The sequence below is a fragment of the Nycticebus coucang genome, chromosome 3, assembly GCF_027406575.1.
Source record: "Nycticebus coucang isolate mNycCou1 chromosome 3, mNycCou1.pri, whole genome shotgun sequence".
Classification (NCBI taxonomy): domain Eukaryota; kingdom Metazoa; phylum Chordata; class Mammalia; order Primates; family Lorisidae; genus Nycticebus; species Nycticebus coucang.
The window spans coordinates 60,252,627-60,276,282 of NC_069782.1; the positions used below are offsets into that span (position 1 = coordinate 60,252,627).

Here is a 23,656-nt window from a genome sequence, read left to right on the forward strand (position 1 = left end):
CTCCACTCCACACACAGCAGGCCCCAGCGTGCTGCCCTCAGTGCCTTCTCCACTCCACGCACAGCAGGCCCCAGTGTGCTGCCCTCAGTGCCTTCTCCACTCCACGCACAGCAGGCCTCAGCGTGCTGCCCTCAGTGCCTTCTCCACTCCATGTACAGCAGACCCCAGCGTGCTGCCCTCAGTGCCTTCTCCACTCCACGTACAGCAGGCCCCAGTGTGCTGCCCTCAGTGCCTTCTCCACTCCACGCACAGCAGGCCTCAGCGTGCTGCCCTCAGTGCCTTCTCCACTCCACGCACAGCAGGCCTCAGCGTGCTGCCCTCAGTGCCTTCTCCACTCCACGTACAGCAGGCCCCAGCGTGCTGCCCTCAGTGCCTTCTCCACTCCATGTACAGCAGGCCCCAGCGTGCTGCCCTCAGTGCCTTCTCCACTCCATGTACAGCAGGCCCCAGCGTGCTGCCCTCAGTGCCTTCTCCACTCCACGCACAGCAGGCCCCAGTGTGCTGCCCTCAGTGCCTTCTCCACTCCACGCACAGCAGACCCCAGCGTGCTGCCCTCAGTGCCTTCTCCACTCCACGCACAGCAGGCCCCAGTGTGCTGCCCTCAGTGCCTTCTCCACTCCACGCACAGCAGGCCTCAGCGTGCTGCCCTCAGTGCCTTCTCCACTCCATGTACAGCAGGCCCCAGCGTGCTGCCCTCAGTGCCTTCTCCACTCCACGCACAGCAGGCCCCAGTGTGCTGCCCTCAGTGCCTTCTCCACTCCACGCACAGCAGGCCCCAGTGTGCTGCCCTCAGTGCCTTCTCCACTCCACGCACAGCAGGCCCCAGTGTGCTGCCCTCAGTGCCTTCTCCACTCCACGCACAGCAGACCCCAGCGTGCTGCCCTCAGTGCCTTCTCCACTCCACGCACAGCAGGCCCCAGTGTGCTGCCCTCAGTGCCTTCTCCACTCCACGCACAGCAGACCCCAGCGTGCTGCCCTCAGTGCCTTCTCCACTCCACACACAGCAGGCCCCAGTGTGCTGCCCTCAGTGCCTTCTCCACTCCACGCACAGCAGGCCCCAGTGTGCTGCCCTCAGTGCCTTCTCCACTCCACGCACAGCAGGCCTCAGCGTGCTGCCCTCAGTGCCTTCTCCACTCCATGTACAGCAGGCCCCAGCGTGCTGCCCTCAGTGCCTTCTCCACTCCACGCACAGCAGGCCTCAGCGTGCTGCCCTCAGTGCCTTCTCCACTCCACGCACAGCAGGCCCCAGTGTGCTGCCCTCAGTGCCTTCTCCACTCCACGCACAGCAGGCCCCAGTGTGCTGCCCTCAGTGCCTTCTCCACTCCACGCACAGCAGGCCTCAGCGTGCTGCCCTCAGTGCCTTCTCCACTCCATGTACAGCAGACCCCAGCGTGCTGCCCTCAGTGCCTTCTCCACTCCACGTACAGCAGGCCCCAGTGTGCTGCCCTCAGTGCCTTCTCCACTCCACGCACAGCAGGCCCCAGTGTGCTGCCCTCAGTGCCTTCTCCACTCCACGCACAGCAGGCCTCAGCGTGCTGCCCTCAGTGCCTTCTCCACTCCACGTACAGCAGACCCCAGCGTGCTGCCCTCAGTGCCTTCTCCACTCCACGCACAGCAGACCCCAGCGTGCTGCCCTCAGTGCCTTCTCCACTCCACGCACAGCAGGCCCCAGCGTGCTGCCCTCAGTGCCTTCTCCACTCCACGCACAGCAGGCCCCAGCGTGCTGCCCTCAGTGCCTTCTCCACTCCACGCACAGCAGACCCCAGCGTGCTGCCCTCAGTGCCTTCTCCACTCCACGCACAGCAGACCCCAGCGTGCTGCCCTCAGTGCCTTCTCCACTCCACACACAGCAGGCCCCAGCGTGCTGCCCTCAGTGCCTTCTCCACTCCACACACAGCAGGCCCCAGTGTGCTGCCCTCAGTGCCTTCTCCACTCCACGCACAGCAGGCCTCAGCGTGCTGCCCTCAGTGCCTTCTCCACTCCATGTACAGCAGACCCCAGCGTGCTGCCCTCAGTGCCTTCTCCACTCCACGCACAGCAGGCCCCAGTGTGCTGCCCTCAGTGCCTTCTCCACTCCACGCACAGCAGACCCCAGCGTGCTGCCCTCAGTGCCTTCTCCACTCCACACACAGCAGGCCCCAGTGTGCTGCCCTCAGTGCCTTCTCCACGCCACCTTCCTGTTTTGGTCCTTCTGTGGCTGCCATGTAAATCCCTCCCCACAGCTCCCGAGCTCCATGAGCTCCTGGCTTGTGAAGACCTTATTTCCTTGGGGTCTTCTGTTCTTCATGCCTCTGAATTTTTTTTTTTTTAATTAAATCATAGCTGTGTACATTGATATGATCATGGGGCATCATTCACTAGCTTCACAGACCATTTACCAAGTTTTGAATTTTTGCATGCACTGCTCATGCCCAAATGCCCTCCTTACCTCCCTTTTGCCCACCGATGCCTGCTTATTCCTCATGGAACCAGGTCAGAGGGCTCTGCCCTTCCCTCTGTGACTTCATTATCTACCTGGTTTCCATCTGCTCTGGTATAGACTCAGTTTATTTCTCTGGGACCCCATTGCTTTTGGTCTGCCCAGTGAAGCATGTCCCCACAAAACATGGAATTGGTGGATAAACAAATTCATGCTGTTAAGTATGTGCTAGAGAAGGGCTGAGTGTGTGTTTGCTCAAAGTATGAAGCAAGGTCTCACACCAGAGATGGAAGGTCCCAGAGGGGATGATGTGGGGTGGCTTAAAGTTAGGAGCAGAATATTGGGCTAAAAAAGAACCATGATGAGCAAGGTACAGTTGGTTACACCTGTGATCCTAGCACTTTGGGAGGCCAAGGAGGGAAGATCATTTGAGGCCAGGAGGTTGAGACCAGCCTGAGCAAGAGTGAAACCCCATCTCTTCAAAAAATAGTAAAATTAGCTGGGCATGGTGGCAAGTGCCTTCAGTCCTCCCCTACTTGGGAGGCTGAGGTGGGAGGATCGCTTGGACTCAGGAGTTTGAGGCTGCAGTGAGCGATTATATGCCACTGCACTCTAGACTGAGAGACAGAGTGAGACTCTGTCTCGAACAAAAACATCACTATGGACCAAATTTCTCCCACTCCTCAGTTCATATATTTAATCTCTAAATCCCAGTATGACTATTTTGGAGATCGGATCTTTGGGAGTTAATTAAGGTTAAATAAAGTTAGAAGAAGGGACCCTGATATAGGATTTGTGGCCTCCGGAGAAGAGAAGGATAGAGACCAGAGAGCTCTTGTTTCCCTGTGGACTTAGGAAAGGCCATGTGATTACATAGTGAGAAGCCAGCCTTGATCTTAGACATCTAGCCTCTAGAATTATGCGAAAATAAAATTCTGCTGCATAAACTCTTTCTGTGATCATTTGTGGTGGTAACCTGAGCAGACTAACATACTGGGCTCAAATCCCTGCTCTACCTTACTTTTGCTGTGTGACCTTGGCCAAATCATGTCCCTCTCTGAGCCTCTGTTTCCTTCTATCATCTTCCTCAGCCCGTGGAGTGTTTGCCAGCCGTCCATGCCAGTAGTTTCCAGCAGAGGCTGCCTCATATGTTCAACTATCCTTTCTTCTTGACAAGGCTTTCATGCAGTCACCCTGTGGAACCCTGTTATTTTGAGCTCCTTTTCCCTGGCATAGCTATGATCCACAGAACTGGAACGATTCTCTGGCTTGTTGTTGACATCCCCACCTTGTGAATGTCAAGGTGCCAGCTTCTGCCTTTTCCTTGCAATAATTCTGGGAGGGAGAAATCTGAGGAAAGACCTTTGGTCCGAGGTTCCGGGGCCTTTTCCGACTACCTCATTGCTTCCCATCACCACTTGCCTCTTGGTTTGTTCAAAAAGTCCCATTGGTACATCCTCCAAGACTGATGACATTGTGAGACAGTGCCAGAAAGATTATGGTCTGGATGGGGGGCGGTTTCATCACAGTCCTCTTTCAGTGCGAGGCTTTCCTCCATCCTTCATCTCTGGTGCGCTGTTGGTTTCACCTACCTTCCTCTGTTCTGGGTAGCTCCTTACTGGCCAGAATGGCAGCTACAGGGATCTTCTTTTCCACCCCAGTAACGCCCTCCATCTGGGCTCATGACGCATCTGGATTTTCTAGGAGAGGAAAGAAACAGAGGTTCAGAGAGGGATGTGGCTTGCTCAAAGTCACACAACACAGATGAGACAGAGCTGGACCCCAGTTATATTTAATATTAGTTTGTCAGGGTCACAATCCCAGAGTACACCTCTGACTGGGGCTTAAGCAGCAGACCATTTATTTTCTCCTAATTCTGGAGGCTGGAAGTCCAAGATCAACAAGTCAGCAGGGCTCGTTTCTCCTGAGGCCTCTTTCCTGAAGTCTCCTCTCTGTGGGCTGTTCTTTATCTCTCTCCAATATTGACACCCTCTTTGCACTTGGCAGATCCCTCCCTGCAGGCTGGGAAAATTCTCCAGCCTCTCCCACCTCCACTCAATCCATAAACCTCCCTTAGGCCAAGGCCCCCTTGCTGGCATACTGGTTATTTCTTTTTAGGAGGTTCCTGGAAGAAATATCCTACAGCTTTGTTTCCTCACCTTTCATTCTTTTATTTCTTTATTTTTTTTTTGAGAAAGGGTCTCACTTTGTCACCCTGGGTAGAGTGCTGTGGCATCACTGCTCACAGCAACCTCAAGCTCTTGGGCTCCACTGATTCTCTTGTCTCATCGTCCCAAGTAGCTGGGACTACAGGCGCCCACCACAACGCCTGGGTATTTTTGGAGATGAGGTTTCACTCTGGCTCAGGCTAGTCTGAATGTGTGAGCTCAGACAATCCACCTGCCTCGGCCTCCCAGAGTGCTGGGATTACAGGCGTGAGCCACCCTGCCTGGCCTCTTCTATTCATTTTTATCTCTAGTTAAGACTTTCTGTGGGCCAGGCACAGTGGTCTGTAATCCCAGCACTTTGGGAGGTGGAGGTGGGGGGATTGCTTGCACACAGGAGTTCAAGACCAGCCCAGGCAATGTAGCAAGACCCCATCTCTAAAAAAAATTTTTAAGAAATCAGCCAGGGATGATGGTGTATGTCTATAGTCCCAGCAACTCAGTTGGCGGAGGCTACAGGATTGCTTCAGTCCACGAGTTCAAGGTTAGAGGGAGCTGTACCATTGCACTCCAGCCTGCAAGATGGAGGGGGAGACTCAGTCCTTAAAAAAAAAAAAAAAAAAAAAAAGGCTTTCTGTGAGTTTCTGATGAGCTCATACAGTCCTCGAGCCACCAAAATTCACAGTTATGAAGGGCTTTGGTAGTACAAACTCTTTCTCCTTTTTCTCAGCTAATTTGTCTCCCTAGAGACAACTGGTGTTGTAAAGTCTTTTTTTTTTTTTTTTTTGGTATGTATTTACCTTTCTAGAGAATAGTGTTAGTATATACAAGCCAGTCTATTTTTTTTTTTTTTTGCTTCCTCTCACCTTTTTGCGTAAGTGATACCACATTACCCAGAGTGTCATTTCCTTGTGCTTAATATAACCTTGGAGCTCCTTCAGTGCCACCTGTAAAGAGTTTCTTTTTACAGCTGTGCGGTACTCCATGGCATCACCGTCACCAAATTACGAACTTTGGGCCAGATCTTGTGTGTGTACAGCCCCTGAGCTAAGAAGGTGCTTCAGCCATTTTTAAGTGGTTGAACAAAAACTCAATTTTTTATTTCATGACCCATGAAAACTATAAGCAATTCAAATTCCGGCATCTCTAGTAATGTTTTAGTAGAGCACAGACCAACTCATTTGTTTATGTGTTGGCCATTGTGGCTACAAAGAATTGAGTGTCTGTGACTGGAACTATCGTCTGTAAACCAAAAATACTTATTCTCTGGCCCTTTGTAGAAAAAAAGTTTGCGACCCCTTGTATTATATCATCACCACTCAGACCTGAGTGTGTGTCAAGGTCACCTGGAGAGCACTGGTGAAATGCAGATGCCTGGGCCCCCACCTCTCACCGTTTCTGACCTGGGAGTTCTGGTATAGGGACCTGGGAATCTGCATCTCTAACAGGTTCCCTCCCGGGCGATGCTCCTACTGGTGGTACAGGGACCCTACTTTGAGAACTGCTGCATCAGGTGGATGGATCATAATGGATTTAACTGATACCCTGCTGATAGGCAGCTATGTTGTTTCCAGTCTTGGGCTGTCATGGCCAGAGGGTAGAATCACCCAGGACCAGCGCTGCAAAATGGTTGTATGAACCCATCTGCAAATGTCCACAACAAGAATTGCTGAGTCCAAGGGAATCTTCATTTGCAACATTCCTCTTCCCTTCCCCGAGCCCCATCCCCTCTGCCAGCTCTCCGGGGGACCCTTAGGCTCTGCTCCCTGCTCCTTCTCTGCACTGTACCTGCTTTCCCACTCAGTCATTCCAGGAAAGTCAAAGCCCAGAGAGGTTGAATCACTCGCTGAGGTGGCAAAGCCAAGATCCACACCTGGGTTGCCTGCAGCATCTCTGCAGTTTATTGTTTTGCTGCTTAGTCTTTTAGTCCAGATGGTAGCTGATCACAGTTCCTTGGGTGTCTCTTTGCTCTACTGTTGTAGAGGCTGCAACCTTATTTACCTGGAGAGTTCCCCTGTGTCTAGCAGGACACAGCCCAGCACACTGGGGTGCCCAGCAAATGTTTGTAAAATGAATACAGGAATGATTTTCGCATGGCTGATTTGATGGCTCCAGAACCAACTTTAGAATTGAGATTTTGGGGTGCTGCAAAGAAGCAGAGAGCACCCATCTCTGCTTCTTTACATGAGTTCAATTTTGAGAGACATTCTTTTGGTCAGGTGGAAAATCTTACCCTAGTGTGTCCAAGCGCTAATTTCTGAAAGTAACAAATCTGGGAATCAGTTCTATGTGGCCCAGATGTGAGAATAATAGGTATACACAGCCAGACCCCAGTTCCTACGTATTCTCTGTAGCTTTTAGGATGCTTTTTTCATTGTTTACAGGTGAGGAAACTGAGGCACACAGTGAGGTTGAGGATGCGGCCAGGATCACACAGCTGGCAGGTGGCAGAGCAGGGAGTAGGAAGTCAGATCTGTTGAGTTTCTAGGTACCCCAAAACAGGCATAGGTGGCGACCTGAACCTAATACTTGTTTGAGCAAGACCCTCTGAATTTAGGAGGAAGCAGTTTTAAGACTGGAAAGAATGCAGAATGGAAGATGAGACCCCCAGAGTAGGTCCCTGGGGGCCTTTTGAGGATGCTGCCACTGCAGAATGAGGCCTTTCCGAGTGAGAGCAGAAAGTATGAAGCTCGGAGCTTTATGAGGGTCCAGACTCTTCTAGATACTTCCTTCCTGGCCCTGCCCTCTACACATCCTCTCTGCTGTTCTCATGGGGTACAGAAAACCAGGGAAGAAGGTGACATGTCCCCAGACAGCTCTCGTGTCAGCTTTCTCTCCTTCTGGAACATTCTCAGGTCCACAACCAGCACTGCCCAATGAACTTCCTGCTGTGTCTGCTCCCCTAGTGTGACGGCCACTATTTACATGTGGCTCTCGAGCACCGGAATTATGGCCAGTGTGACTAAATTTCTAGTTTTATTTCACTTTAATTCATTGAAATGTTAACATATAGTTGTTTTTTTTTGAGGCAGAGTTTCTGTTGCCCTGGATAGAGCATAGTGAAATCATCATAGCTCATTGCAATCGCAAACTTCAGGGTTTAAGTGATCCTTCTGCTTCAGCCTCCGAAGTACCCAGGACTACAGCGCCCACCACATAACCGGGTGGTTTTTCTATTTTTAGTAGAGATGGGGTCTCACTCTTGCTCAGGCTGGTCTCTGGCTCTTGACCTCAAGCAGTCTTCCCACCTCAGCCTTCCAGAGTGCTAAGATTATAGATGTGAACCAACATACGCTTTTGTTGAAATGTTAATTTCAACAAAATTGTCAAGATCAATACTTGACTCTGTTATTGGAAAACCCTCGAGTATGTTTGGAACAACTTGGGTAAATGAAGGTGCATTTTCTTTTCTTTTCTTTTTTTTTTTTTTTTCCTGGTTTTTTTGGCCAGCGCTGGGTTTGAACCCGCCACCTCCGGCGTATGGGACCAGCGCCCTACTCCTTGAGCCACAGGCGCCGCCCAATGAAGGTGCATTTTCAATGATACCTTTTATGAAAAGTACATATACCCATGGAGAATTTCCAGTGCAAGCTGAGCCTCCCATCTGAGCTGGGCTGCCAGGGTAAAATATACACTGCATCTTGGAGGCTTTGTGTGGAAAAAATAAAAATCCTTCAGACTATCTCATTAGTCATTTTTTAGTATCAATTGCATGTTGAAATGATATTTTTGGCTTAAGTAAAATACATTTCATTTCTCTTGTTTCTTTTTCTTCTTTTAAGAAAGAAAGAAAGAAAACTGAAAATTCCAGATGTAGCTCGAATTATATTTCTTTTCTTTTCTTTTTTCTTTTTTTTTTTGTAGACACAAAGTTTCACTTTATGGCCCTCTGTAGAGTGCCATGGCATCACACAGCTCACAGCAACCTCCAACTCCTGGGCTTAAGTGATTCTCTTGCCTCAGCCTCCTGAGTAGCTGGGACTACAGGCACCCGCCACAACACCTGGCTATTTTTTTTTTGTTGCAGTTCGGCCGGGGCTGGGTTTGAACCCGCCACCCTCAGTATATGGGGCCTGCGCCCTACCGACTGAGCCACAGGTGCCGCCCTCGAATTATATTTCTAACCCTATACTTCCCTGGTTGCCTGTGGGGGCAAGCTATAGTTTGCCATTGTCCTTCACCTTAAAATGAAGTAGGTAGAATTGAATAATTTTCATTGCACTGTTTGTTTAGGTTTTAGTCCTCAATTGGACCAGACCACGGTGAATAGATCATTTTTCTCTTTTTTAGCTCCCGAAGTTCTCTTTGATGGCATCCTCCTCAGTTATATTTTAAGCAGATAAGCAGTTGTCAGACTGTAAGTTCAGGGACAACATCCGTCCTATTCTAGTACCTGGATTTGATTACTTTTTTTTTTTTTTTTGTAGAGACAGAGTCTCACATACCACCCTCAGGTAGAGTGCCGTGGAACCACACAGCTCACAGCAACCTCTAACTCTTGGGCTTACGCGATTCTCTTGCCTCAGCCTCCCGAGCAGCTTGGGACTACAGGCGCCCGCCATAACGCCCGGCTATTTTTTGGTTGCAATTTGGCCGGGGCTGGGTTTGAACCCGCCACCCTCGGCATATGGGGCCGGCGCCCTACTCACTGAGCCACAGGCGCCGCCCTTCTAGTACCTGGAACAGAGTCCAGCCCAGACTGAGTCTTCAGCAGGAAGAGCAACCAGTGGAGCGTCTTTAACAAGCCTCTCCAGGCTTTTTACTGCATGAAAATGATTTCCTTGCTTTCTTATTTAAGTCACATTCACTTGCTTCTCCATGAGGCATATTTTAGATGGAACAAGACATGTTTATTAGTATTTACTAATATTTTAGTGAAACTGTAGGGTGGCGGTTACGAGCGCAGGCTCTATTTGTCTGCTGAGTTGAGACTCTAGATAGTGAATGTTAATCAGCCTGCATGAGTCTTGATTTGCTCGTCAGGAAAATGGGCACCAAGGTGGCACCTCCTCCTGGGACTGTTCTTAGAATTGAGCCTGAGATTGTTGAGGCAGAGACCTCAGGCCAAGTCCTTTGCACAATCAGTGCTCAGAAAATATTAGCTACTTCCTCCTCATAGACCTTCTCTGCCTATGTGCAGGGTGCCCATTAACCAGGTGCCACTTATTAAGGACTTGAACGTCCTTTGTTCCCATCAGATGCATTAAAGTTACCAGAAGTCCCTGCATCTATTTCTGGTGCCATTTCCAACATCCTCTGGGTATTTTTTGCCCCAACGATAAATTGCTCTATTGTCTTTGACTGTTAGGGACACATATGGCTTTAATGAATCAAGCATTAGATGCATGGGAGTTTAAAAAGAAAAGCAATTTGTTATTGTCTTCGATAATTCTAGCCATTTAATCTTCATTTACAACAACTTTGGAGAAATAGAATTAATATGCCATAGAATTCATCCATTTTAAGCATGTGTTAGTTTTGAGTACATTCAGAGTTGCACAACCATCGCCACAATTTTAGAACGTTTTTATTATCCTCCAAAGAAAGCCTGTACCCTTTAGCTGTCACTCCACATCTGCTCCCACCTCCAGCCCCACAACCACTAATCTACTTTCTGTCTCTGTGGATTCACCTCCTCTGGAGGCTTCCCAGCAGTGAAGTTGCACATGCTGTGGCCTTTTGTGTTGAAGGTTCATCCACTTTGGAGCTTGTAACAGAGCTTCATTCCTTTTTACGGTTGAATAACCTTCCTTTGTATGGATGGACTACATTTTGTTGATTCATTTATCCGTTGGTGGGCATTTGGGTGATTTCCACTTTGCTGGAGACATGTGTGCCTATGTCTTTGTGTGGATATATGGTTTCATTTCTCATCGGTTGATACCTAGAGGGGAATTGCTGGGTCATACAGAAACTCTTTGTTTAACATATTGAGGAGCTGCCGGGCTGTTTCCACAGCGGTGTTACCATTTCCCATCCCTGTCAGTGACATGCGAGGGTTCCAATTTCTCTGTGTCCTTACTTACACTTGTTCAGGGCTGTCTTTTTTGACGTTAGCCACCCTGTAAGGAAGAAGTTGAATCTCATTGTGGTATGAATTTGTATTTCCACAATGTCTAACAACCAGTTAACACATTAGCTGCTGTGTGAGTTGTGTTTGCCTTATTGCTAGTTTTGAGCTTGGGGCCTCATGAAGAGGATGGATGTAACTCACACGCCTCTTGTGCATCAACTCCCATACTGGAAAAATATATATTTTTTTCCCTTGGGGCCATGTGCTTTATTAAGCCAAGATTTGTAAAGCCAAATCTTTACATTTTTAAGATTTACATGTGAGGTATATATGCTTCATGAGGCCCTGGGCTCACAGCTAGCATGAGTCAAATACAACTCACATGGCAGTTAATGTGTTTGACCTAATGAAACACCACAGGTCCAAGGAAAAGTTTGTTTTTCTAGTGTGGCAGTCAGTGCATCTGATTTGGGCTCTGCCGCGGCCTAGGAAGGATGGTGGGCCAGTATTCTTCCCACCTGCAGTGAATGCGTGTGTGTACGTGTGTGTGTGCGCATGCAGGGGGGTGGGAGAAAAAAAGGAAATACCGAGTGTGAGTCTCAGGCTTGAGAAGCCCAGATCTGTGGCTGAGTTTAAGACTGTGATGCCAGATGAAATACAGGATACCCTGTTGAATTTCAATTTTGTATAAACTTGGACTAATTTTTGTTGTTGTTGTTGAGACAGGCTCTTGCTCTGTCACCCAGGCTGGGGTGCAGTGGCATCGTCATAGCCCCCTGCAACCTCATACTCCTGGGCTTAAGCCATCCTCCTGCTTCAGCCTCCAGAATAGCTGGGATTACAGGTGTGTGCCACCACACCCAGCTAATTTTTCTGATTTTTGTGGAGATGGGGGTCTTGCTTTTGCTCAAGCTTGTCTCAAACTTACGTGCTGGGATTGCAGGATGAACCACCATGCCTGGCCAACAGTGAGTAATGTTTTTTAGGGAAAATATGTCCCAGGTATTGCATGGGATAGATAAACTCATCCTAAAGCAACAAAATGTCAGTTGCTTATATGAAACTCAGATTTCACTGGGCATCCTGAATTTGTACTTCGTGGGCAGGATGTCCTTGCCAGGTGGGCTTTGTGCCGTAGAGCTCTGGTTTTGTTGTCTTTAGGGTGGGGGTGCGGAAGCCTCAGATTGGGCTTCGGTGGCATGACTTTGGGGGTGGCTGACACTGGTCTCTTCGTTCCCTGGAAGCTGCCTCCAAGCCCGGGCTTGGCCTTCGCTGGCCCCTGCTCAGTTCAGACACAGAGCAACAAGTGTTAGGGTGAGGGTGGTAATTTATTGGTGGTCGAGTACCTGCCTAGTGAGCGAGTGAATGTGTTTTCCCTGGAGTTAGCTTAATCACTTCTGCTGGGTGGAATGTGGCCCAAGAACATTGCTACTTTGTTTTCCCCAATTTTTTCCTTTGCTGTTTTCTTTCTAATATGTGCTTTCTTTTGAGGGGTGTTCTCAGGGTGGATTTTTAAGATTTACATTCTTCTTTAGAACAAAATGTCTGCCTCTAAGACATTGTGGGGAGGGTTAGTGTCTGGAAATAAAATATGCAGGAGCTGTATAGTGCAGCTTACGTTCCAGGAGCTAAGGGGTATGTGTGTGTGTGTTGGCAGGGAGAAGGCTGTCTAAAGAGTTTGATTCTGACAAATGTTAACTCAAGTATAAGGGACTCAAGGAGAAGAGAAAGACCCATGTTGGTATACAGAGGGAAGGAAATTAGGGAAGGCTGTCTGGAGGAGGTGGCATTTGAACTGGATCTTGCAGGATAATGGGCTGGATTTATTATAGAAATAAGGAGCTAAGGTATAACGGGCTTTGCCAGCCAAAAGGTAGACTAGCCTTGAGATGCCTGTTAATATGTTGGAGGAATGAAGTAACAACAAAAATGTAGCTGACAGCAATGGAGCAACCCACTGTGTTTGAGGCCCTGCAGAATTCCATCTCCTCCTCCTTCCAGATCGTTACAGAGGAGGACTCAGGGAGCCTTGAGTTGCATAAGAGTGGTGGGAAGTCCTGTTTATGGCATGCAGGGGATGGAAGGGGAGCTCTTGAGGGCTGTGAGAGAGAAATACAGGGTGATGGAGAGCCATGGAGGGTGTTGGAAGTCAGGAGAGGCCAACTTCAGGAGAACGGGCACATGGGGTGTTTGCAGTGGGAAGTCCTTGCCACACCCCGGTGAAAGGTCTTGACTGCCGGCCAGGAGGGGGAAGAAGAGCCAGCCTGAAAAGTGGGAGAACTGACAAAGCACACAAAGCTTTCCTTGCCCATATCTGATGTGGGCACCCATCCCCACAGAGCGGTTCCTGGAGGTCTGAGCCTGACGTGCTGAGGACAGCTCCCCTCCCAGTCAGCACCTGCCTCCTTACTTATCCTCTGCAATCCTATTGTCTTGACTGCACCATGTCAGAGGCGATGAGTTTTAAGGCTTCTAACAGGGCCAGCCAAAGGAATTATTTTCTTTGCCTTCTGAAAGTAATTACTCAGGCATGGGCACTTGACGTGGAAACCATTCACAGGCCTGGCTGCAGAATTTGCGGGGCCCGTTGTAGGATGGAAAAGCAGGGCCCAGCTCCCATGCCCACGAAGCTGGCCCTTCCTTGAGTTCTCCTAACCCGTCTATGGTGTGCTTGTCTTGCTCACTAGTCTTGCTTTGTCGCCTGTTTTCCTTCCAGTGTGTCCTGGCATGGATATCCGGAACAACCTCACCAGGCTGCGGGAGCTGGAGAACTGCTCCGTCATTGAAGGACATTTGCAGATACTCTTGATGTTCAAAACGAGGCCCGAAGACTTCCGAGACCTCAGTTTTCCCAAACTCATAATGATCACTGATTACTTGCTGCTCTTCCGGGTGTATGGGCTGGAGACCCTAAAGGACCTGTTCCCCAATCTCACGGTTATCAGGGGCTCACGCCTCTTCTTCAACTACGCCCTGGTCATCTTTGAGATGGTTCACTTGAAGGAGCTCGGTCTCTACAATCTGATGAACATAACCCGGGGCTCCGTCCGCATCGAGAAAAACAATGAGCTCTGCTACTTGGCCACAATCGACTGGTCCCGCATCCTGGACTCTGTGGAGGACAATTACATTGTGTTGAACAAGGATGACAATGAGGAGTGTGGGGACATCTGTCCGGGGACTGCCAAGGGCAAGACCAACTGCCCTGCCACCGTCATCAACGGCCAGTTTGTGGAACGGTGCTGGACTCACAGTCACTGCCAGAAAGGTATGACAGGGTGTAGGGTTTTCTGAGCCTGCAGCTCCTGATCCCCGGGCATGGACTGGTACCATCCATGGCCTGGTAGGTACCAGGCTGCACAGCCGGAGGGGAGTGGTGGCCAATGAAGCTTCATCTGTATTCGTAGCTGCTCCTGTCACTCACATCACCACCTGCCTTCCTGTCATAGGTTCTCACTATGATCAGGTTCTCACGGGATTAGGTTCTCACGGGATCAGGTCCCTACTGCAGACTGCACATGTGAGGGGTCTTGGCTATGCTGCTATGCCTGGGGATCTGAGGTGGAGGTGTAACGCAGTTGAAACATCCCCAAACCCTCCCCACTCCCACCTCCATCTGTGGAAAGATTGTCTTCCATGAAACCGGTCCCTGGTGCCAACAAAGTTGGGTACTTCTGCTCTAAGTAGTTTCCTGTGCCTTGTTCTAAGGGTTGGCCATTCAGGATGGGCTGGGGGACAGAAACCTGCGGCAGTCCCTGTGGCCCAGGGGGTGGCAAACTTTTTCTGTAAGGCTTAGATAGTTAATATTGTGGACATCTGTAGGACGTGCAGTGTCTGCCGCCACTGCTCAGCCCTGCCATTATAGTGGGCAAGCAGCCATAGGTGTGCATGCTGTTGTGTTTCAGTAAAACTTTATTTACAGAAACAACTAGTAGGCCAGATTTTGCCTGAGGATTCCACTTTGCCAACTCCTACTTTGATAGAAGGATAGGAATGGATGGGTATGAACTTAGTTTAAAAATAAAAGTTTATTTCTTATCTGAGTATAGAAGTAAAATTAATTGCTCATGACAGATGTTTGGAAAAAGAAATGTGTGAAGGGAAAAAAAGCAAAACATCTATCTTATCCTATAATGCACATTGCTGAGAGCAGTTATTGGAGGTACTTTCTTGTAGTGGGTATTCGCTAGATCTGCTGTGTCTTAATTTCCTTAACCTTTCCTGTTGTTGGGCATTGAGATTAGGTTCCAGTTTTCACAAAGAGAGGGATGAGCATTTCGGAGTGAAAGCTTTATCTAGCATTTGTTTCTTTAAGCTTGCTTTCCGAAAGTGAAATTTCTTTGTCAGAGGCTCTTGACACAGATTGCCATTTCCGGAAATGTTGTACCAGCAGACACTCCTCCTAGCACTGGAGAAGAGGGAACACCTTGGCCAGCTTGGAGTGTTGTTTGAAAAGTCTTTCATAATTTGCTGGGGGTATGGAGGAGCTGAAGTGTTGTCATTGGCTCTGTTTGCCTTTCTTTGATTGCTATCAGGGTTTAACCTTTTAAAACATGTTTCTATATCATTTGGGTTTTATCTTCCTATTCATATCCTTTTGCTCATATATCTTTTAGTACGTCAATGAGTTTTTTTCTTTTCTTTTTTTTTTTATTGTTAAATCATAGCTGTGTACATTAGTGCAATCGCCTGTACCCATTCTAAGATGCACCATAGATGTGGCCCCACCCATTGTCAATGAGTTTTGAAAAATTAATCTGTATGTGGTTTTCATCCATGAAGGCAATTCAAGTTCTGCCCATTGCTTTTTCTTTGTTTGTTTGTTTAGTGGTGAAAATGCCCTGGGATGTGTTTTGCTGGAGAAGCTGAAAATGTTTATGGAGTCAGAGTTTGATTTTTGTATGCTGCATGTACCTAATGCTTAGAAAGTTTTTTTCTATCCATAAAAAAATTCCCCAAATTTTAAAATTTTAATTATTACAATTTTTAAAAAACCTTCATCTTCAACACAAGATCTGTTTGTTGTGTGTGTGATTCTATAGGGGTGTCCGTTCTCTCCCAGATAACCAGTGGGGCCGCAGTGCTATTTATTGCAGAAGTCTGTACCTCACAATTGCTTTCTGGTCTGTGTCTGGGTGTCCATGGATATGTCTGCCTTTCCTTCTGCCAGGGCTGGTAACTATTCAGATCACCAGCTTTATAATGTTTTGATATCCATGAAGGCACTTCTGCACACATATTCATTCCTTGTCTCTTGTTTCATGGACCTCTCTCACACATTTCCCTAGGAGGAATTAGTGAACATGAAATTGAGGTGGGGGAAAGTAAGTGAGTGGCTTAAAGGTTGTGTAACTAAGGATGGGGAAGGGGAGAATGGAGGATATTCTCACCTGAGCCCAAAGCTATGGGGAAGCCACACAGAGTGAGGGGGACCTCAGTAGAGTCCTTGGGATTGTGTGTGAGGACTCCCGTGGTTGCCTGGGGAGAAGGTTCTAGGAGAAGTCTCCCTTCCTGGACAGTATAGTACATGGTTGAAGAATAAGGAGTGGGAGGTAAGAGAGTTGAGGAATGTCGGGGGACTGGGCTAGTAGAGAGAAAAGGGAAGGGACAATTATATGAAAGTGTGGAAACGTCTTGAGAACGTTGTGGGTCAGGGACGAAGAGACACTCAATTATGACAAGAGAGGCTCCTTTAATTTGCCCAAGGCCATACAGCTGATGAAAGACAGAGCCGGGGCTTGTGCTAACTCCTAGCAAAGCACACACAAAAAGCGTGTTTTGAGGGGGGCAGGTGGGAGGGACTCTGGGGACCTCCTGAGGCTGTCCCCTCTGCTTAGAGACAGAGGGGCTGCTTCCAGCTGGGGTGCCGGGGGGAAATAGTGAACACTGGCTCATTCCAGTGCTGAGTTCTTCAAATTTAGTTGCTTGTTTATAATGCTTCCGGCTCTAGGCTCCCCTATTTGAAAAGTAATTGAAGACATTCCTCTATGGATTTATTTTCCTATCTGTTTTAGTCAAAATATCCAGAAGGGCATTATCTGCAGTTGAGTCTCATGCTCCCTGATGTTTAGAGAGGATTTGAAAAAGGTATTTTGATCTTGAGAACTGGGCTGTCTTTTCTGGCCCTGGCAGTTTTGTCTCCCAGGGAAGGTGAGCCCACATGCGTTGCTGTGACCAGCACCTGGTAGGTATCAGGCTCCTGGCATCTCAGCCACAGTGATGGGGTCCCCCTGGGTTCTGCTGTGTCATCTTCACGATGTCAAGAGATGATTATTTTTTGAACTGCTGTCCTTGTCTGTTGAAAACTCAGCCCTGGCTTTAACTTTCCACTTCAGTCTCTTTAATTGTGGTAAAACCAAATAACATAAAATTCACCATCTTGCCCATCTTGAAGTGGCCATTTCTGTGATATTAAGCTGACTCAGAGTGTTGTGCCACCATCACCACACTCCATCTCCAGAAGCTTTTCATCTTCCCAAACTGAAACTCTGTCTCCACGAGACACCAACTCTTCGGTCCCCCCAGGCCCCAGTACCCACCTTCTACTTCCTGTCTCTGTGGACCTGATGGCTCTGGGGACCTCCTAAGAGTGTGGAACTCACAGCTCTGGGACCCCGTGAGAATGTGGACCTGACGGCTCTGGGGAACTATTGAGAGTGTGGACCTGACAGGTCTGGGACCTCCTGACAGTGTGGACCTGATGGCTCTGGGGATATCCTGAGAGTGTGGACTTGACGGCTCTGGGGACCTCCTGAGAGTGTGGACCTGACGGATCTGGGACCTCCTGAGAGTGTGGACCTGACGGCTCTGGGACCTCCTGAGAGTGTGGACCTGACAGCTCTGGGGACCTCCTGACAGTGTGGACATGACGGCTCTGGGGACCGCCTGACAGTGTGGACATGACGGCTCTGGGGACCTCCTGACAGTGCGGACATGACGGCTCTGGGGACCTCCTGAGAGTGTGGACCTGACGGCTCTGGGGACCTCCTGAGAGTGTTGACTTGATGGCTCTGGGACCCCCTTATAGTGTGGACCTGACGGGTCTGGGGACCTCCTGAGAGTGTGGACCTGATGGCTCTGGGGACCTCGTGAGAGTGAGGACCTGACGACTCTGGGACCCCCTTATAGTGTGGACCTGACGAGTCTGGGGACCTCCTGAGAGTGTGGACCTGATGGCTCTGGGGACCTCCTGAGAGTGTGAACCTGATGGCTCTGGGACCCCCTTATAGTGTGGACCTGACGGGTCTGGGGACCTCCCGAGAGTGTGGACCTGATGGCTCTGGGACCTCCTTATAGTGTGGACCTGACGGGTCTGGGGACCTCCCGAGAGTGTGGACCTGATGGCTCTGGGGACCTCCTGAGAGTGTGGACCTGACGGTTCTGGGACCCCCTTTTAGTGTGGACCTGACGAGTCTGGGGACCTCCTGAGAGTGTGGAGCTGATGGCTCTGGGGACCTCCTGAGAGTGAGGACCTGATGGCTCTGGGGACCTCCTGAGACTGTGGACCTGATGGCTCTGGGGACCTCCTGAGAGTGTTGACCTGATGGCTCTGGGACCCCCTTATAGTGTGGACCTGACGGGTCTGGGGTCCTCCTGAGAGTGTGGACCTGATGGCTCTGGGGACCTCCTGAGAGTGAGGACCTGACGGCTCTGGGACTCCCTTATAGTGTGGACCTGACGAGTCTGGGGACCTCCTGCGAGTGTGGACCTGACGGCTCTGGGGACCTCCTGAGAGTGTGGACCTGATGGCTCTGGGATCCCCTTATTGTGTGGACCTGATGGGTCTGGGGACCTCCTGAGAGTGTGGACCTGACGGTTCTGGGACCCCTTATAGTGTGGACCTGACGGCTCTGGGGACCTCCTGAGAGTGTGGACTTGATGGCTCTGGGGACCTCCTGAGAGTGAGGACCTGACGGCTCTGGGACCCCCTTTATAGTGTGGACCTGATGGGTCTGGGGACCTCCTGAGAGTGTAGACCTGACGGGTCTGGGGACCTCCGGAGACTGTGGACCTAATGGGTCTGGGGACCTTCTGAGAGTGAGGACCTGATGGCTCTGGGGACCTCCTGAGAGTGAGGACCTGATGGCTCTGGGGACCTCCTGAGAGTGTGGACCTGATGAGTCTGGGGACCCCTGAGAGTGAGGACCTGACAGTTCTGGGACCTCCTGAGAGTGTGGACCTGATGGGTCTGGGGACCCCTGAGAGTGAGGACCTGACTGTTCTGGGGACCTCCTGAGAGTGTGGACCTGACTGCTCTGGGGACCCCTGAGAGTGAGGACCTGATGGCTCTGGGGACCCCTGAGAGTGAGGACCTGCTGGTTCTGGGACCTCCTGAGAGTGTGGACCTGATGGCTCTGGGGACCTCCTGAGAGTGGGTCATGTAGGATGGGTCCTCTTGTTTGGCTCATTCCGCTGGGCATCCTTCATATGTGTGGAGCTTGGGTCAGCAGTTCTTTGCTTTTCGAGGCTGAATGGTATTCCATGTGTGGATGGACCACACTGCCTGACCGTTCACCCATCAGCTGATGCTGGGGTTGCTCCCCAGTTCAGCTGCCATGACTCACCAGCTCTGTGGATGCGTCTGTGGCCTTCAGACCTTATGTCAACCTTCGCTGCCACAGCTTTGGGTGGCTCAGTACTACCTGAGAATATTTTGAGCACAAAATAATAGACCTAGCCTATAGAGCAGTGGTTCTCAACCTTCCTGATGCTACGGGCCTTTAATATAGTTCCTGTGGGTGGCCACCCACAGGTTGAGAACTACCGCTTTAGAGGTTACTCCGTTGTCTTAGGTGACAGAAACAGGTCGGTGAGAACTACCTGTCAACGTTTCTCTTCCCTCTGGCATCCATAACTACCATTCTTTTCCTCACGCATTTGCGGCTTTCTGGAGGCGTCCAGGAATAGGTCGGCATTTGGGATGAAAGTGCTGAGTCATCCTCTGCATCTTGATTAAGCATTCCCTGTGAGGTCCACTCCTGCTTCTGCCTGTCCCCAAATCATAATGCTTTTGACAGAGAGAGAGAGCAAAGGTTTCCAATGGTTAAAGAAATTGGAAAGAAAAAAAAGAAACCCACCGTGGTGGGTGCTGATGGCTGGGGTTCTTTCTCTCCATCTTTCTATGGATTGGGGGCAAAGTTGCCAGAAGAGGTCAAATGCAAAGAGCCCAGTGTCAGGATCTCTGCAACATGTTTTCTGACAGCCTGGCTCTGGGGCACCGGAGAGACCAACTTCTGTCTCCTCAGAGTGGCCAGTCTGGTGGCGAACAGGGACATGGGATATGTACTCTGCACGTTGGAGAGAATGGAGGACTCACGAGGGGGCAGAGCTCCATGCATGGAAACCGGTGAGGCCATAAACCAACCTTTGGAGTCAGAGAACATCTCCCCCTCAAAATCGGGGTGTTATTAAGTCCTGGAAGGTTAGCCTCCTTGGAACCATTTCCAGGTTGTTAAGAGCAGTGCTTGGAGTCAGACAGAACTGGCTTAGAGTCCTATTTTGCTGTTCACTGGTCACAAGCTGAATTTAAGCCTCAGTTTCCTCATCTGAAAAATGGGAATCATTATGAAACCCGGTTCTTAGGATTGTGGTTTGGGATTTAAATGAGAAGGTGCAAAAAGTAAACTTAGCCCAGTGCCTGGCACCCTGCTAGCGTTCTGGAAGCTTCCTGGAAGCAAGCACCATGTTCCCACCCCCCTGTCTTTAGGGGCAGACCAGCTGCTTGGTGAATATCTGCCCCATTTCTGATTTTGGTCTTGAGGCAGGCAGATCTTGTCCTGTTGATGGGACGTGGGTGCGAGATCTATAGCCCCAGAAAGAATTCCACTGGGTGCTACTGCTAGGTGCTATAGCTTGGGATATTCTGGAAACTCAAGCCCCAAGACCCACTGACTTTTCTTCTGGGAAGTCACTCCCTGCTTCTCGCTGCTGATCAGAAGGGTGGGTGAGTCTGGGACATGCTGGGTGTCAGGGGAGACTGGCTGGTGATGTTACATGTGGACATCAGCACTGACGCAGGAGGGGGAGGCTGAAGGTGGCCAGTCCCTGGATCAGAGATTATAATCCCATGTCCAGCTCTCTGGGACCGTGGTGTTCTGTTTAGTACATTAAGTATCAAATATTTAAGTGCATGGGGGCTTGATTTTCAGCAGGATTTTTAGCTGCTTGTGGTAACTTTCTGCTTCTGTTTCTTCTATTTTTAAAGTTTGCCTTGATATTTTAATCATCAGAATCACCTTTGCAGCAAATGCTGATGTGTGACAGCTGCAGTCCCCGTGCCTCTGTCAGGGAATTGCAGCCGACTTCTCAGCAGTCTCCTTACAGTGGAGGCCTCCAGACTTAGGGAGGTGAAGCAGCTTGCTTGCCCTATGCACCCTGGTGGTAGGTAAGGCAGATGGGATTTGAACCCAGGCCTTCTGGCTCACAGTCTGAACTCTTTTATCACTGCGCTTTCTGGCTGTCATTGTGGAGAGTTGATAGAGTACAGGAAACTGCAAAATAGAAAGAAGGGAGGGAAGGAAGGAAAGAGAGGGAAGGAAGGAAAGAAGCAGAGAAAGAAGGAAATAAGGAAGGAAGGGAGGGAGGAAGAAAGAAAGAAAAAGGAAAGAAACTGGAGGGTACATTCCCTAGAATTTGCTTCTGCCGACATTCTGGCCATCTCTACTAACTCTTCCCTCCCGTCTGGACTTAGCTGCCTCCCCAGTCAGACTAAGCTGTCCTGGAGAGGGACTGTGGCATTGTTGGGGCTGTGTCTCTAGCACCTGTGTGGTACCTGGCCCATAGTTCACAAGCAATGACACCTTTAACAATTGCTGGTAGCTGATGTTTACTGACTGCTCACTGTGTCCTCGGCAGGATATGTGTTGTGGGATCATCCCTACAGCTTATGAGGGTATGTTATTCCCATTTTATAGAAGAGGAAACTGAAGCTTGGGTCGTAATTAAGAGACTTGCTCTTGGAGACCTGTCTGGGAAATGGTTCAACCTCAGGCTTGTCTGGTGGTCAGCAAACTGTGGCCTGTGGGCCAAATCCAGTTTACTGGCTATTACTTTTGTATAGGCTAAGAATGTTGTTTTACACTTTATGAACTAAAAAAATTTTTTTTTTTCTGAGACATGGTCTCATTCTGTTGCCCTGAGTAGAGTGCAGTGCCATCATCGCAGCTCACAGCAGCCTCAAACTCCTGGGTTCAAGTGATCCTCCTGCCTTAGCCTCTTGAGTAGCTGGGTCTCACTCTTGCTCAGGCTGGTCTCAAACTCCTGAGCTCAAGTGATTCTCCCGTCTAGGCCTCCCAGAGTGCTGGGATTACAGGTGTGAGCCACTGCTCTTGGCCTGAGAATGTTTTTTTTTTTTTTTTAAACACTTCTTAAATGCCGGGAAGGGGGAAAAAATGCAACTGTAACAGTTGAAAATTATATGAAGTTCATATTTGTGTCTGTAAATAAAGTTTTATTTGAACATGCTATGCATGCTCATCTAGACATTGCCTGTGCTGCTTCTGTGCTGCAAGGGGAGAGTTAAGTTGTTAGGACAGAGACTTTGTGACCCACACAGCCTAAAATATTTGCTATCTGGCCCTTTACAGAAAAAAAAAATGTACTGAAGACCCCTGTTCTTGGCTGATCACCTTATAGAACGGGTGGGACATTCAGGAGTGGAGGCTGTTTCCAGTCAAGGTTGGGAGCACCCAGCACCAGGGCCACCCAGCCCACCCCTCACTGGTCCCTCCGGAGCTCTCAGCTCGGCTGGGGAGCGCAGGAAACATCTCTAGGCAGAGTGGGTCCCCTCCCATCCCCATCTCTGTTCTCTCTTTCCTCTAAAAGTGAGTCATCGGACTGGTGGTTCTGGACACGTTTGGAGCCAGAGCACCTGGAAATCATGATGTTCTCTAGATAACACAGAAGATTGATAAATTCCTCTGTGGCTATGTCACTGCAGCCCACGCAGAAAATAGGAAAACCAAATGTGTGTTCATGGTGTGCCCCTGGTTACTGAGTGAAGAAGAAAGAGAAAAGATAACTGAGTAATGCAGACGGAGGCCATTTGAGGTTTTTATTCATCTTTATTCCTTTTTGTTTTGTCAAAGATCTTTAAAAATAAAATCTAGGAGAGAAAATTAAAAGCAATGCACTGAAAAATTCCATAGCCATCCTAATTTCTTTTTCACCAAGTCTGAGATGATCAGAATTTTTCAAATGAACTTTTGATTTTGGAAATGATTGGATTTTGTACAGCAGAAAAGAACAAGTGCTCTAGAAAGAATGTTTCTGAGATTTCCCTCCTCTCTTCAGGGTTGTGGATGAATCGTCTTTGTCATTTTTTCTTTTTTAAGACAGGGTCTTACTCTGTCACTCAGGCTGGAGTGCAGTGGAATCCTCAGAGCTCATTGCAGCCTCCTGCCTCAGCTTCTTAAGAAGCTGGGACTACACCACACCTGGCTAATTTTTAATTTTTTTTTTTTGTAGCAACGGGGTCTTACTGTGTAGCTCAGGAAGGTCTCAAACTTCTGGCTTCAAGTGATCCTCCCATCTTGGCCCCCCAGAGTGCTGGAATTACAGGCATGAGCAACCACACTTGGCCACCATTGGCGTCTGTAGGAGACAGATTGTTCTAGATTGGAGTGGCTGGTATGTGCCTGGTTTGGGTGGCAGATGATGCCAAGAGAGAGAGAAGGGTGTTCCAGGTGGAATGGCAAAGTCCAGAGGGGTTTTGTGGAGAAGAGAGAACAGGCCACTTTATGCTGGGAGGGGAGGCGTCACATGCACCCAGCGCCGTCATGAAGGTTACTCTGGGGCTGTGTTCAAGATGGGCTGTTTCCACCAACACTGAGTGAACAACCATATTGTGCCAGGCATTTTCCCAGAGTCCTTTCTGAGTCAGGGAGTAAAGCTGAAAGTGCTTTGCTAGGCAAAGATACACTGCAGAAGGGTAGACCAGTTGGCCACGTGGGCACTTGGGCATTCTGCAGATAGTGCTGTCCAAAGTCTCAGTGGTGCAGGCACGGACTTAAGAGTTCTAACATGCGTCCAGCTTCCTGAAGCAGGCTTGGGGGTTAGGAA

General features: G+C 49.4%; 1 protein-coding gene across 4 annotated transcripts in view; it reads left to right on the plus strand.

Moving 5' to 3' along the window:
- INSR (insulin receptor) overlaps positions 1 to 23,656 on the plus strand; it is a 241,243-nt gene that overhangs the window by 77,772 nt on the left and 139,815 nt on the right. For 3 of the 4 annotated variants that reach the window (XM_053582840.1, XM_053582839.1, XM_053582838.1), the window contains exon 2: positions 13,314 to 13,865. The exons of the other annotated variant lie outside the window; for it this stretch is intronic. In XM_053582840.1, coding sequence (XP_053438815.1) covers positions 13,325 to 13,865 — 541 coding nt within the window. In that variant the 5' untranslated portion in view covers positions 13,314 to 13,324. The remainder of the gene's footprint in view (positions 1 to 13,313; positions 13,866 to 23,656) is intronic. 4 annotated transcript variants of the gene reach the window in all.